The sequence below is a fragment of the Lottia gigantea genome, assembly GCF_000327385.1.
Source record: "Lottia gigantea unplaced genomic scaffold LOTGIsca_37, whole genome shotgun sequence".
NCBI lineage: Eukaryota > Metazoa > Mollusca > Gastropoda > Lottiidae > Lottia > Lottia gigantea.
In genome coordinates, this window is record NW_008709259.1 from 1,607,286 (window position 1) to 1,621,191 (window position 13,906).

At 34.5% G+C, this 13,906-nt stretch overlaps 2 protein-coding genes across 2 annotated transcripts; one reads left to right on the top strand and one right to left on the bottom strand.

Moving 5' to 3' along the window:
• Window positions 1-3,867: 3,867 nt before the first annotated feature.
• LOTGIDRAFT_93125 (hypothetical protein) lies at window positions 3,868-9,709 on the top strand (the record flags this gene model as incomplete). Its single annotated transcript, XM_009059085.1, has 10 exons — window positions 3,868-3,970; window positions 4,576-4,758; window positions 5,237-5,385; window positions 6,257-6,382; window positions 6,787-6,912; window positions 7,671-7,786; window positions 8,164-8,359; window positions 8,567-8,845; window positions 9,107-9,258; window positions 9,622-9,709. Coding segments are annotated over 10 exons (1,518 nt in total), but the record flags the coding sequence as incomplete, so codon positions are not given.
• Window positions 9,710-11,035: 1,326 nt separating this feature from the next.
• LOTGIDRAFT_121660 (hypothetical protein) lies at window positions 11,036-12,074 on the bottom strand (the record flags this gene model as incomplete). Its single annotated transcript, XM_009059086.1, has 2 exons — window positions 11,036-11,313; window positions 11,972-12,074. Coding segments are annotated over 2 exons (381 nt in total), but the record flags the coding sequence as incomplete, so codon positions are not given.
• Between the last annotated feature and the right edge of the window lie 1,832 nt (window positions 12,075-13,906).

The following is a 13,906-nucleotide window of genomic DNA, read 5'->3' on the forward strand; positions in this document are numbered from 1 at the left end:
AGTTGTATTTCTATATTGCTTTACAATTGATGTATTGAGCACTATTTTAACAGTGGCATTTCTATATCGCTCTACAATTGATGTATTGAGCACTATTTTAACAGTGATATTTCTATATCGCTCTACAATTGATGTATTGAGCACTATTTTAACAGTGATATTTCTATATCGCTCTACAATTGATGTATTGAGCACAATTTTAACAGTGATATTTCTATATCGCTCTACAATTGATGTATTGAGCACAATTTTAACAGTGGTATTTCTATATTGCTCTACAATTGATGTATTGAGCACAATTTTAACAGTGAAATTATTTTGTTATTGTATACACGTACATACAAATCACTGAAGTATACGTTTTGTTTGTTTTGTCACTATAATATATGCCCCTCTTACGGAGTGTGTGGTTATCTATACAGTCCCTATGTCACGTGATCAACTGATAAATAAAAAGGGATACCTGTAAATCTTTAGATGGGTTACGATGGGGACTAAACCATTTTTTTAAATGTGGTAACATTTGAAAATAAATTTTAAAAATGTTGGATAAAAACGTTTTTGAAACAATATACATTAACGTACTTTCGTTAATGTAAATCCTTATGAAAATAACATGTTACAATACAACAGTTTTTGTATTTTTAAGTATTTAACAGGCCGTGTTCAGTCATCCGCCCAACCCTGAATAACTTAATTGAAACTTGACCTAGATAAAACCTGTTTGTAACTAGATAGACAATTTCAACGGTATAGGTAAGATATCACTTTTTTGGGGTAATTCTTCTGATTTATGTATCTTTTACTCGTTACTAAAATACCGTATTTGCATGATACATACATCTATGCACAATGCCGAACACATTTAAATGAAAAAAGATGTTTCTGCCGAACTTAGGTGATGTTTTCGTTACTGATAAATTTTCTTATACACGCCGATGAACATGGGTTATTGTGTATGCTGGAGACCCGTAAGTACCCTACCGAGTGAACAAGAGATATTCTGGTGGTTATCAACAAATCTGATTCTATGGTCTTAAAACGTTTTTTCATTTAATGTACATTTAATAATGTTAAAAAGGCGGCGTTTAAGCTTCGTAAAAATAAGAATTATGATTATGGACACGAAGAGATCATGTACGGTACGGTATCCTATGTTGTACGGTGAGCAATAAACCAGTAGTAAATGAAGAAGCTAAAAACATGATCACAATGCGAATACTACTGACAATCCTCCGACGTACGTCGCACCTAACATCTCGTCTACTAAACCTTAAGACATATCCTCCGATGGCAAAAACTAAGAATATCCTGAGTTTACGAACATTGATTTTAATATTCTGTCAGGTGTCAGCGTCTGGAAACACATCTGATTCAAAAAAAGAATTTTCGTTTTCTTCGATTATAGCAATCAAAGAAATTAAACCAAATACTTGTGTTTTATTTAGATTACAGTAAGGCATTCGAGATGGCGATGTTTGAGGGTGAATGTTTTAAGCTTAAGACTCCTACGCATATAAAGAAAAAAAATATAAAAACGTTTTTACGACCTTACTTTCTGTTGCTTTATCAAATTTAAAACGGATAATAAAATGAAAAATAATATTACTGATTCGTAGATAATGTTATCTACAAGATCACGTTGAGGTCTTTACAGATCCTATGAAAGATTTGAATAAAATTATCTTCACTTTCAAGTCATTTAACTGTGCGTACCGCAGGGCATACGCTTCATTGACTTTTTATGCATTTTATCACAAAAGAACAGTACAGTCAGTATACTACAGTACACTACCACTGAACAATGCACCTAAATGTCACAAGGAAAAGCTGCAAATTAAATTTTTTACCATTAAAATCTGAATTCGTTTACCTTGCAACAAATTTTCTTTTTGAAATCTGCACACATTTTGTTCGTTATGCACTGGAAATGTTTCGAGTGTTTCCAGTGACATGATTATAAAATTCATACATATTCTTTCAGAACACCCTTGACTGGATTTGTCAAATCGACATTTCGGGTGGTCTGCATAGCTAATATTGAATGTTCGCCTTAAAGGTGCTTAAAGTAAGGTACAGCGTGGTAATCGCTTACGGGTTAAATTTTGGTATCAACTAAATCTATATATATATAACCTTTCGGCAGACCGGACGTTCATTACCCCTACGCTCTAGAAAACAACTTCAAAAGGTATATCTCCATGACCTTCGGTCATAAAGGGTCATTGACAAAATTAATGTCTGTTTTTATTAAACCATCATAATTATTATTTTTTGTAATCAAGGTCGCTTGTACTTTAGTATCCGGGTATATGAATATTAAAGATATTGAAATTTTTAAACCAGGCCAAAATGAGTCTTTGTTCATTAATGGACTTACCTTGTGTCATAACTATACAACAGAATCCCATTATAATCCAATAAATATATAAAACTAAGTAATAATTCATTAAATTAAGTAATTTTGAAATATGCTTAAAATCGTGTTTCAATACTTTCTGAGTTGGATATAAGAAATTAATATATTATTATACAGATTCTTTTCTTTACTCCTGGCACTGGTTCCAAATGATGAATAGAAATACACTTGTTGTAATGATGCTCCAGACCCTCAAAATAGACAACAATTAAAAGTAATTAACAAATCAGCAAATGAGTTGATTGAGTAACAGGGAGGGGAAGGGAGAAAAGATCTGGGTTCTTCGAAAATTCTACTATGTCCTTTATCATTGGTTGAATAGAAGTATCTAAGAGCAACATCCTAAATGATCCTATTACGATTTTTTGATTTCCAGTCCGGAGTAGAGAATCTTGTTGTGGATATTTTTAGGGCGATCCCTGGGAAGCTCGTGGGACAATATTAAAATACATGGAAACAATTTGTAAACTTCTCTGTCGAATGTGCGAAACGTTTTTGGTCTTCATACTTGTCATTTCAGTGACTAAAAGTTAATTGCATTTGTAATACAAGGTATTTTGTGAAAGCGTAAATCTGGTAAATCGATACGAGAAGTTCAAGCGGTTAACGTGAGAAATGTAGGGTCACAACATAGCGGTCTCCAATTACAATTGTTCAGATCATTTCATGCTAGTACAGGGATTCGTATACGATACGCTTCACGAGCCAATAGTAATGAGTTTGACCAATCAAAGAATCGTATTTTGTTAATTAAGATTATCCAAAGCTACAATATCATTGACCTTATATTTTCTGGGTTGTGTATTGAAGTAATTTGAAATGATGAGGGAATAGATTTTTATTATTATTATTATTATTTAGATAGAAAATGGAGAAATCGGGGGTTTATATCGTCTCGCACAAGCCACTCAATGAATCGTCAGATGGAACCGACAACCTCGGCTTTGACGCTGATGAGAAGGCTCCTGAAGTTCATTTTGACGAGAAACTGCCTCATCACTCAGATAAACCTTATAGAGGCATGGGAAAGGATGAACTATTAAGACACTCTTCGAAAGGCATCTGGAAAACTCTTAGGTTGGTATTTACCATTGTTGGTCTAATTATAGCTGATCGAAATTTTAAAGTCAATTTCGACAGTTTAACATATATCATTCAGAAAAAGGCAACACTTGGTTAGTTTACACATACATCTGATCCAAACTCTGGAAATTAAAACGCAATAATTTGTAAACAAACTATCAGAAGTCATGAAAATCGCAACTAAAAAAGAGGATTGATCATACTAGTCCTGTGGGTAAAAAATATAAGCACGTCCTTTCATTATTTGCCTTGTTTCAATAAAATGATTCTAATTTTACAGATATATATGTATGAGCATTGTGCTCCTGGGTTGGCTGGCCTTGATTATTACAGTTATCGCCATTGTTATCATCTACCCAAAATGTCGCAAACCCGAATCTCAACTCTGGTGGCAGCATAAGACAACTTATAGAATTTATGTCAGAAGTTTCCAAGACAGTGGTGATGACGGAGTTGGAGATCTGAAAGGTAGGGTTTGTTTAACAACATTGACTATATTCACAATGTCAAGATATTACGACATTCGTCTGATACCTTGACACCACTAAACACTTTTCCAGTTCCACCCAAATTTTTGATAGAATGGATTGTACGCTAACGATTATCAGAGACCTCGACGGAAGGTCTGTAAAAATATTTATATTATGTTAAAATGTACAATAAAAAGTGCCATATGATGTCAAGGTATAAGACGGTATTAGTAATACCTTGACATTCAGAAGATAAACATTGATATGACTTTAATCTCTGTATTTCAACTTGAATCCAGTGTCATCGCTTTTTATTGAATATTTATGCCTGTACTTACGTAAAATTTCTTTACCGCAATTTTACACCCTCTAATTCCTAATCTCTCCGACAACCACATAGATGATGTGCATTGGAAAACCTGGCCACATATTCTTGAACGATGTTAGCGCTAGGATGTCCTAGAATCAATGGTAGAAGATAAGAACCTAGGCCATCAAGAATACGTGGCCTGATTATAGTGTGTTCGTTTAAAGCCCAGTTTGAGAATCTAGTAAAAGCAGCCCACCCATGTTAATGTATTACACTCAATTTCTCTCTTACAGGAATTACACAAAGGCTTGGTTATTTGAAAGATCTTGGTGTTGGAGCTCTATCACTGAGTCCTATCTACAAACAAGCATCAGGAAAGGATTCAGATTTTGATATCATCGACCATAAAGCTATCAATCCAGAATATGGAACAATGCAGGACTTTCAGGAGCTTGTTAACATGACCAAGAAACATGGTAGGTTTTGTGATCTTTATACTTATACGGAAATACTAAACAAAAATCTTTAGATTTGCGACTTATCCAAAATAGATAAACTTATTACTTGAATATATCATATTTATCATTGACGGTTGTAAGGAAAATCTTAGCGTGTTATCTCCCATCATCACGATGTTAAGTTAATACGAACTTTGTACTTACACCTTGACTGCAATAGGCACCTTTCTTGGGGGGATTGCAAATGAACTGACGTGATTGGATTGGATTGTACGTTTACAAATACTGTCAATCAAAGGCCTCGCTAGAAAATCTCTGAACACGCTGGCCTACAATCCAATCAACTCGCTGCATTCTGTGATACAAGAATAGTGGCTACTGCAGTCAAGGTATAAGTGAAGATCACCTAACTTAATCACTTTAAATTCACTTAATATGATCCAACTATTAAAAAATATTTTCTGAGAATCACCAGAATATTGTTTGTGTATTACAGGAATGTACTTGTTGATGGATTTTGTACCAGGCTTCACTAGTGATGAACATGAATGGTTTGTCATGTCTAAAAATAGTAGCGACAGAACCAATAAAATGAGAAACTTCTATGTTTGGGAAGATGGTAATGGAGGTCCGCCATCAAATTGGGTAAGTATTTCACCTATAAATGGTTGAAATGGGTTTAACGAAAAAAGGCTTTAACAAGTTGATATGAATGGTGTCGAGGTTGTTTTAAAAATTAAGGTCAATTTGGAGAAATCAAATTTAGTCTAATCATTCAAATAAGAACATAAACTAACCCAAAACTATTTGAATTAGATCAAAATTTGTCCAATCATTTGATTTAGAATCAAAATTCGACCAATCATTTGATTTAGAATCAAAATTCGTCAAATTATTCAAATTAGAATCAAAATTTGACCAATCATTAAATTGAAATCCAAAATTCGACCAATCATTTGATTTAGAATCAAAATTCGTCAAATTATTCAAATTAGAATCAAAATTTGCCCAATCATTAAATTGAAATCCAAAATTCGTCCAATCATTTGATTTAGAATCAACATTTGTCCAATCATTAGATTTAGATCCAAAAGTTGTCCATTCATTTGACTTATAATCAAAATTCGTCCAATCATTTAAATTAGAATCAAAATTTGCCCAGTCATTAGATTTAGATCCAAAAGTTGTCCAATCATTTGACTTATAATCAAAATTCCAATCATTTAAATCAGAATCAAAATTTGCCCAGTCATCAGATTAAGGTCCAAAATTCCTCCAATCCCATGGTTTTGAATCAAAATTTGTCCAATCATTTGAATAAGAATTAACATTTGTCCAATCATTAGATTTAGATCCAAATTTGTCCAATCATTTGATTACGAATCAACTATATTTTTCTATATGGAAGAGTATGTGCAAGATCCATTTCCTTTCAATTGAATAGGATTTATCAACAGAATATCGCATCTTTATTTAAAGAACATTTTCCAAAGAAGCTATATAATTTATATTGTAGGTATCAATCTATAACGGTTCAGCCTGGAAATTAGATGATGGAAGAGGACAGTACTATTTGCATCAGAGAGAAGAGAGTCAGCCCGATCTTAACCTCAGATCTTATGCTGTTAATAAGGAACTCACAGTACGTATCAAAACATTATTCAGCTTATCATGGGATTTGGGAAGAGTCCCAATTTCCAACGGAAATTCCCTGCTAACTGCTAACAATATTCGCATTAGAAATTGAAGTAGCATATAACTGTCTTCAAATAAAAATAAAAATAATAGTTTAAGATTCGAATACGAATCCCCCCCCCCATTTAGGTGAGACGGCCTGAGATGAATTTGGCGCATTTATATGACTTAATTTTCATTTTAAAATATGACTTTTCAGAGTCCCGAGGGTAGGGCCACGGCCCAATACACCCTCCCACCTCCCGAAATACGCTGTCTCTAGGTAACAATATAGGAGAAACAGTTATAGGTGGTGTTAACACACATCAACACACCAATTGACCATTTGAAGGTGTTTTTTTCTTTCTTCAGAATATAATGAAATATTGGTTAGATTTAGGTGTTGATGGTTTCTATATTAGAGATAGTGGTTGGCTATTAGAAGACTATGATTTACGAGATGAACCGAAGTCAAATTCCACCATATCTGCTAGTCCGGTGAGTTTCCTAGGTTTTTCTTAATCGCTCAAGAACATTCAAATCAAAAGGACTGGACATGGAAATGTTGGATAATATATCAAGGCTCTGTGTGCTGTACTAAAGATATAATGCCTATGTGCTGACATTGCAAGCTCTAGAAAAGCAACATTTCATTTCATATTCTAATCAAAGGACGTTTAAGTAGCCTTGGATGATGAAAGTCTGTCCTGTACAGCTGTCCTGTCAAAATTTTCAACTTGAAATGCATGGCACTGTCGCCCCTATGAGCCCAATAAGGGGCAGATTATCACGTAATCTGTGTCTTGTTACTTTAGAAAGTGGTGGATTCAAGATAAAACGCTTATGGCCTTGTGGCATACCGACCAGCAAATATGCTTGGCTTTAAAAACCTAAAACAAGGGCCATCTCACCAAAATACTTTCGTTTAGTTCTTGTCAAGTTTCTCATTAGCAATTTTGGTAGGAGGTCGTGTCTTTTGTAGCAACTCGGGATTTCCTGAAGTACAATGTGAAGCTCAAACTTTTGGACTACTTTGAAAAAAAAACTTAAACAATTCAGTCGAAGTTACCCCCCTTTCCAGCTGGTTCAGAAATATCGATTGGCATTTACTCGTGTCAATATTCTATTTTGAGATTTCGAATGTAGTTTGTTCATCAATCTTGACACAAGTCCAAAGAATATCACGACTAAAGTTGCTGTTAATTTTTGACCCAGCTGTCGACACCAATTAAATTGATGAAATTATTTCTGTATAGAATGATTATGATTATTACGACCACATCTACACTTATGCCCGACCAGAGAATAATGATCTGTTTGCAAGATGGCGGCACTTCATGGATGGCTATGGTAACAAAACCGGAAGCTACAAGTAAGAGCTGCAATGATTTTCAAATATTTTAGAATATTGATTGTTTATAACACATTTTGTCCTCACGTTTTGGCTATTGTGACAATAATGGATATCTAATATGAGTAAAAAGAATGAAAACAAACGTTGTAAATTCACAAAGCGAAACAGTAAAGTTGACTTTAAGCTGGGTTTCATTTGTATTCATCTAGATAATTACCGGACACAAATTCAGAGATTTTCTGGTTATCAACAATTTGAATTCCGTATTTGGCCTAATTGAAAGCTGAAAGCTGGATTATGCTTTTCGAAATCCAGCTTATATAATGTGAAAATTAATGGATTTGAAATTTTGATAACGCCACACCGTTTCAATCGAATTTCATTTAATATTTCAGATTATTATTTGCTGATGTTAACGGTGATATTGAAACTAATATGGATTACTATGGGATGTATAATCGAGATGGTGTGGATTTTCCACTTAATAAACACTTTCAAATGATTCAGAATGGCACTGACATCCAGACCATCTACTCTAGGATTAAATCATGGATTGATCATATACCGTCTGGACGATGGAGTAACTGGATGGTGAGTATCTTCATCTATAACTGAAGGCGAGATTAATGAAGCATGATTTGAATTGCATGGAGTAATGTATCAGCCGTTATTGCAACTTAACCGTACGCATCTTGGGGAAGACGAATGTTGTTTACTGCACCTTAATGTGTTCACAGCTTTTGTAGTCCACCTGTGGGTATTTCAAAGCTTCAAATTAAAAAAATCGTGTTTTTGCAGGAAGGTGACGAAAATACTGGACGAATGGCAAACAGAAGACCAAAACTCAACAGACCAATGTTGTTTTTAACCATGTTGTTACCAGGAACGCCATTTGTTTACTATGGTGACGAACTTGAAATGACCAACTCTCAGGATTCCCCTACAAATGGATGGTCACGCAATCAAGTAATGAGAGCACCTATGCAGTGGAATAATTCTAGTTCTGCCGGTTTCTGTCAAAACTGTTCGTCAACGTGGAAACCAATTAACACAGACGCTGCTAACAATTCTGTAATGGTGAGATATTTTAAAGAATTGTAATTTTTAGCTTATTTCCAAGATTTGATCCAAGGTTCACAAAAAAATCTTACATACACATGAACCTAATATTGATTTGCATTGTCAAGAAAATGGACAAAACTCCATATTAAAGCTGTGATATTATGCTTAGGCAAACACAACAAATTGGACTTTTTGGAATCTTTTTCTAAAAAAAATCATAATTGGATAAAAGGATTTTGAGTTTTTCAACTTATTATTGTACTATAATCCTTTCAGGTGCTGTCAAAAGATCCCAATTCAATGTTAACGCTGTTTAAGAACCTCACAAGTATCCGAAATAAACCCTCTTTCAAACATGGCGACTTTAAACTTTTTCGGCTCAGTGGTTCAATAATCTCCTTTATTAAAGAGTTCGATGGAGAGACTGGGTAAGTGAATTATGAGTTCGGTACTAAATCTGTAACGTGGCACACTGGGACATTTGATTTTACTTTACTGACTGTATATATAGCTCTGGTACTATCTTTTGTGTAAGCATTCAATTGGTGGGGGTTCTGATTGGTATTAGGGGATGAAAGCCGACATCGGATAGACTGTCGTTAGCACTGGCACAGGAATCAGAATTTTTAAGAAAGATTCGAACGCATGGCACCTAATCTAATTGGTGTTAAATGAAAGCGTCATTAATTGTGTTCAAATGTCAATGACTTTCATGACATCATGTTTTAGGAACACTATTTTAAATCTCGATAAAGGTTTAACTCTAGTTCATGTTTGTTACTATCTTTCAGTTATCTCATCGCTGTAAATGTTGGAAGTTCTTCATCAACCATTGATCTTAGTGGTAAACACGACACCTTGCCAGAGACCACCACCGTGGTCCTAACCACTAAAAATGGCGCAGGATACGCTATAGACGACGAGGTTTCGCCTTCCTCTGTGACTTTGCAAGCGTATGGAGGAATTGTTGCGAGCTGGAAATATGTAGCCAAAGAACTTTAGATCTGAAATATCAAGTACCAATAAACCTAAAATCAAGTACCAATAAACCTAGAATCAAGTACCAATAAACCAAAAATCGAGTATCAATAAAACCAAAATCAGGTACCAATAAATCCAAAATCAAGTACCAATAAACCCAAAATCAAGTACCAATAAATCCAAAATCAAGTTCCAAAAATACCAAAAACATTGCTTTTTATAACATTTTGCAAATCAACGAAATTTACGAATAAAACTTTTGAATGCTTCAATTTAACTCTTTTGTTCTTGTTTTTAGCGGCAAGGCATTTTGAAAATTCGTTCAATTTTAAAGGATTCCGTTGTCAAGCTTCGCAGGCCGGAGCATTACAGTACGAGTTCTGCTTCGGTCTGACACGGTCTGTGTGGTCTTGAAGATGTATAGACGGTGAAACTAAGCCCAACCTAACAAACATGGATATGGGGTCAAAAATTGTCAAAATCCCACGGCGCAATACGTTTCGGGTAAACAAAGCTACCGTTGCTACCAGAAACATAGCGTAAGCGTAGCATAAGGCCATGGGACTAGTAGGCTAATGATCCAGGATCGAATGAAAGACATATGATGTGTAGTATATTGATTATACTGAAATTGCATTTTATATACTATTTTTTACAAATAGAAGTTAAAACGAAGCTTTGGTTCAGATTCTTCAAATCTGACTTAGCTATGCTATGCTCTTATAATAAAGCATTACCCATCCTTACCATCCTTTAAAGGGACAATTTGCAAAATGATTATGTGCGACAGCAGGAAGTAACTTTATAATCTTCACTGAGAAATAGGATTAGCTGCTCAATGTCGACCGAGTAATTTTCTACTGTTTATCTTAATCAAAATTATTCTTTCATTTGATCTGGAATGCGACCACGTTCAAGGAATTCAAGGAATGCTAACAGAAAATGAAATGTCATGGCACAAAGACCAAACTACCTGCTAGCAAACTCAGATTGGAATTAGCCTCTCCTCATCTGGAAATGTTATTTGTGATATGCTTTATAATGCAATAATAATGTAAGCTAGTTTTATTTTTTTGCGCATTCTTTTAAACAGTATTTGACATGTGCGCGAAAAGATGACGCACGGAATTGTTTATGGAGTAGAAAAAAAGAAAAAGAACAACGCATCATATATAATATTTGGTCTCTTTATTTCTGTATCAATTGGGTTCAAGACAGATTTGATTATTTTGGGCAACAAAATCTGATTTTGTAATCTTCACATTTGTTATCTATTTGGTCTGAATTCTTACAGATGAGACCAATAGATGGACTGATTGTTACAATTTCACCACTAGTGATATAGTTTAAATTATTCAACAGCCTAGCATCAACACCAATAGGATTCTCACAAACTTTCCCGGGATATTCAATTTGAATGTTGGTCAAATCCTCAGAGTCGTAGTTACCAGATGGATCATCTCGATCAAAGAATTCGGTCCAATTTCCATTACAATTTGGTTCTATGATTTCTTTAAAAAAAAAGAGAATGGAAATATAAATAAAACATGTCAAATCGACAAATGTTTGGTGGAATAGATAGAAATTAAAACATTTGTTGATTTCAGTAGCACATGGTGCGTACACAAACATGTTTAAACGTAACTCAGAGATTAAGGAATACGCTATGGTGTAATCGCCTGACGGGATATTGATTTATTAAAATCTAACACTCCTCAGTAGTAGCTTAAAAATCTTAAATATGTACTATTACTTTAAGTTCATCACTATGTCGTGAAAGAATGCTAATACAAAATGAAATGTCATATGGTACAAAGAACAAACTACATGTATGCCTGCTAGCAAATTGAGATCGGAATTAGCCTCTGCACAAAGAGTATGTGGCCTAATCTGGAAATGTTATTTGTGATATGCTTTTATAATGATAGGTATAAGCGTACGGTGGTTTACATACGACATTTTTCACTTTTTATTTTGAATTAAAAACGTTAATTTTTACTTGGTGAAAATAATATAACATCCTGCACTATTTTAACAGTTTTGACTTATGTCAGTAGAAAAAGAAAAAGAACAACGCATTGTATATAACATCTCGTCTATTCGCAATAAAGTTTTATATCAATTGATAGTAAGAAAGATTTGATGATGTAAAAAACGTACCTTTCGGACAACAAAATCTGATTTTGTAATCTTCACATTTGTTATCTATCTGGTCTGAATTTTTACAGATGAGACCAATAGATGGACTGATTGTTACAATTTCACCACTAGTCGTATAGTTTAAATCATTCAACAGCCTAGCATCAACACCAATAGGATTCTCACAAACTCTCCCAGGATATTCATTTAGAATGTTGGTCAAATCCTCAGAGTCGTAGTTACCAGATGGATCATCTCGATCGAAGAATTCGGTCCAATTTCCATTACAATTTGATGCTTTATGAAGAAATAAACAATGGAAACATGAAAAAAAAATTTCAAATACATCAATGTTTGGCGTTTTGTGTTGGTTGCTGGAGACTTACGTTCAAAACCCAATATCTGTGGTCATCTGTTCGATTTGCGCGCAAGTTACGTTTTGTTTTAATGAAAGGGGTGTTTGATTCTCCCAAATGAACAGGCCCAGGTCGGAACAAATACTTCACTGAGAAAAGAAATGGGTGCTCTGGATCGGCCGAGTAGTTTTCTACTGTTTATCTGAATAAAATTATTTTTTCATTTGATCTGGAATGCGATCACATGGTTCCTTGTTTCGAATCTCAAAACTTTAAAACCTATAATATAAGTTGCCTATAGCTTGTTGGGTTCAAAACATATGACTACTATTCTTTATTTCCAAGTATACGTAAGTGGTGATCGCTATGGTATCAGGATACGCTATGGTATCAGGATACAACTCATAGGTTTGGGCATAAGTTACGGTATTTTAATTTTTCTTTCAAATCTTACAAACGTCAATCCTGAATCTAACAAAAAATTTGAATGCAATTAAAAAATCTATTATTACCTGATGTAGCCGATCGACATAGGCACAACACAACAAAAGCGATCAGCGTCCAAATATAGCATGGCATTTTCATGGAATGATGCTATTCGATTATTTGTCTCAATTTAAACACCTGCGAAAATGAATTTGACCTTGTCTTTAAGACCTTCAAGCGATTTTCTATCCGGGACTTTTTTTAAAAAAATGTTATCATTCCATTGCAAGTAAGACCAATAGAATTGCACATATTGCATATCTCAACCAATTGAAATTCATAATTATGTTGGCGTTTTGATTAATGGGTTTACCATTATATCCGTCTTTCTTTTTTCAGACCCTGGTATTCATTTCAACTCATTGGACGATGATTATGTTCTAAAAAAAAGGTCAGGTTACATTGTCCCTAAATGATGTACTTTGTACTGTAATTAATCATCTAATTATGGAGTTCAGAGTGTTTAGCAGTTTGGCTACAACAGGTCGTCCGCTATTTATGTTTGCCTTATAGATGCAAGACAGACTTATGATAGAGTAAATTATGTAAAATTATCCCGATTATTAATTTCACTTATTAAGAAGTGGGGTTGTCCGGCTCCCAGTTTCTTATCATTGAGTTTTTAAATGCCTTGTGTTGACAACAAGAGAGCTGAGCTATTAGCATTTATATCAAAGGCAACACGGAAAGCACTGTGATTGCACGAACACTGTCTTGTGCGTTCATACGACTGAAGTTAAGGCATATGAACCATCAATCGTTCTCTTAGCAGTGTTTATAGTTTTTTGGTGAGCCGGCTTTAATTCGGATTTACCCCGAGAATAATAACGGCGGGAATTTGTATACAGGAAAGCGCATGCACAGACATGGCATATCCGGCTTTCAGACGGTCAAACTAAGCTGGTTTAATTATTCAAGCCAGGTTTTGAGCCACTTCCGAAGTAGGTGCAAGTTAAGGCAGCTTATGACTTACCAGTCGCGTTCAGACGACGCAAACAAAAAGTGACTAGAAGAACGTTTGATAGTTAAGCGTAACTCACTGAACGCACTATAGGTAAATATTTGCAAACACACCACAAAAACCAAACTTGACGTCAGGATACATAGATAATAA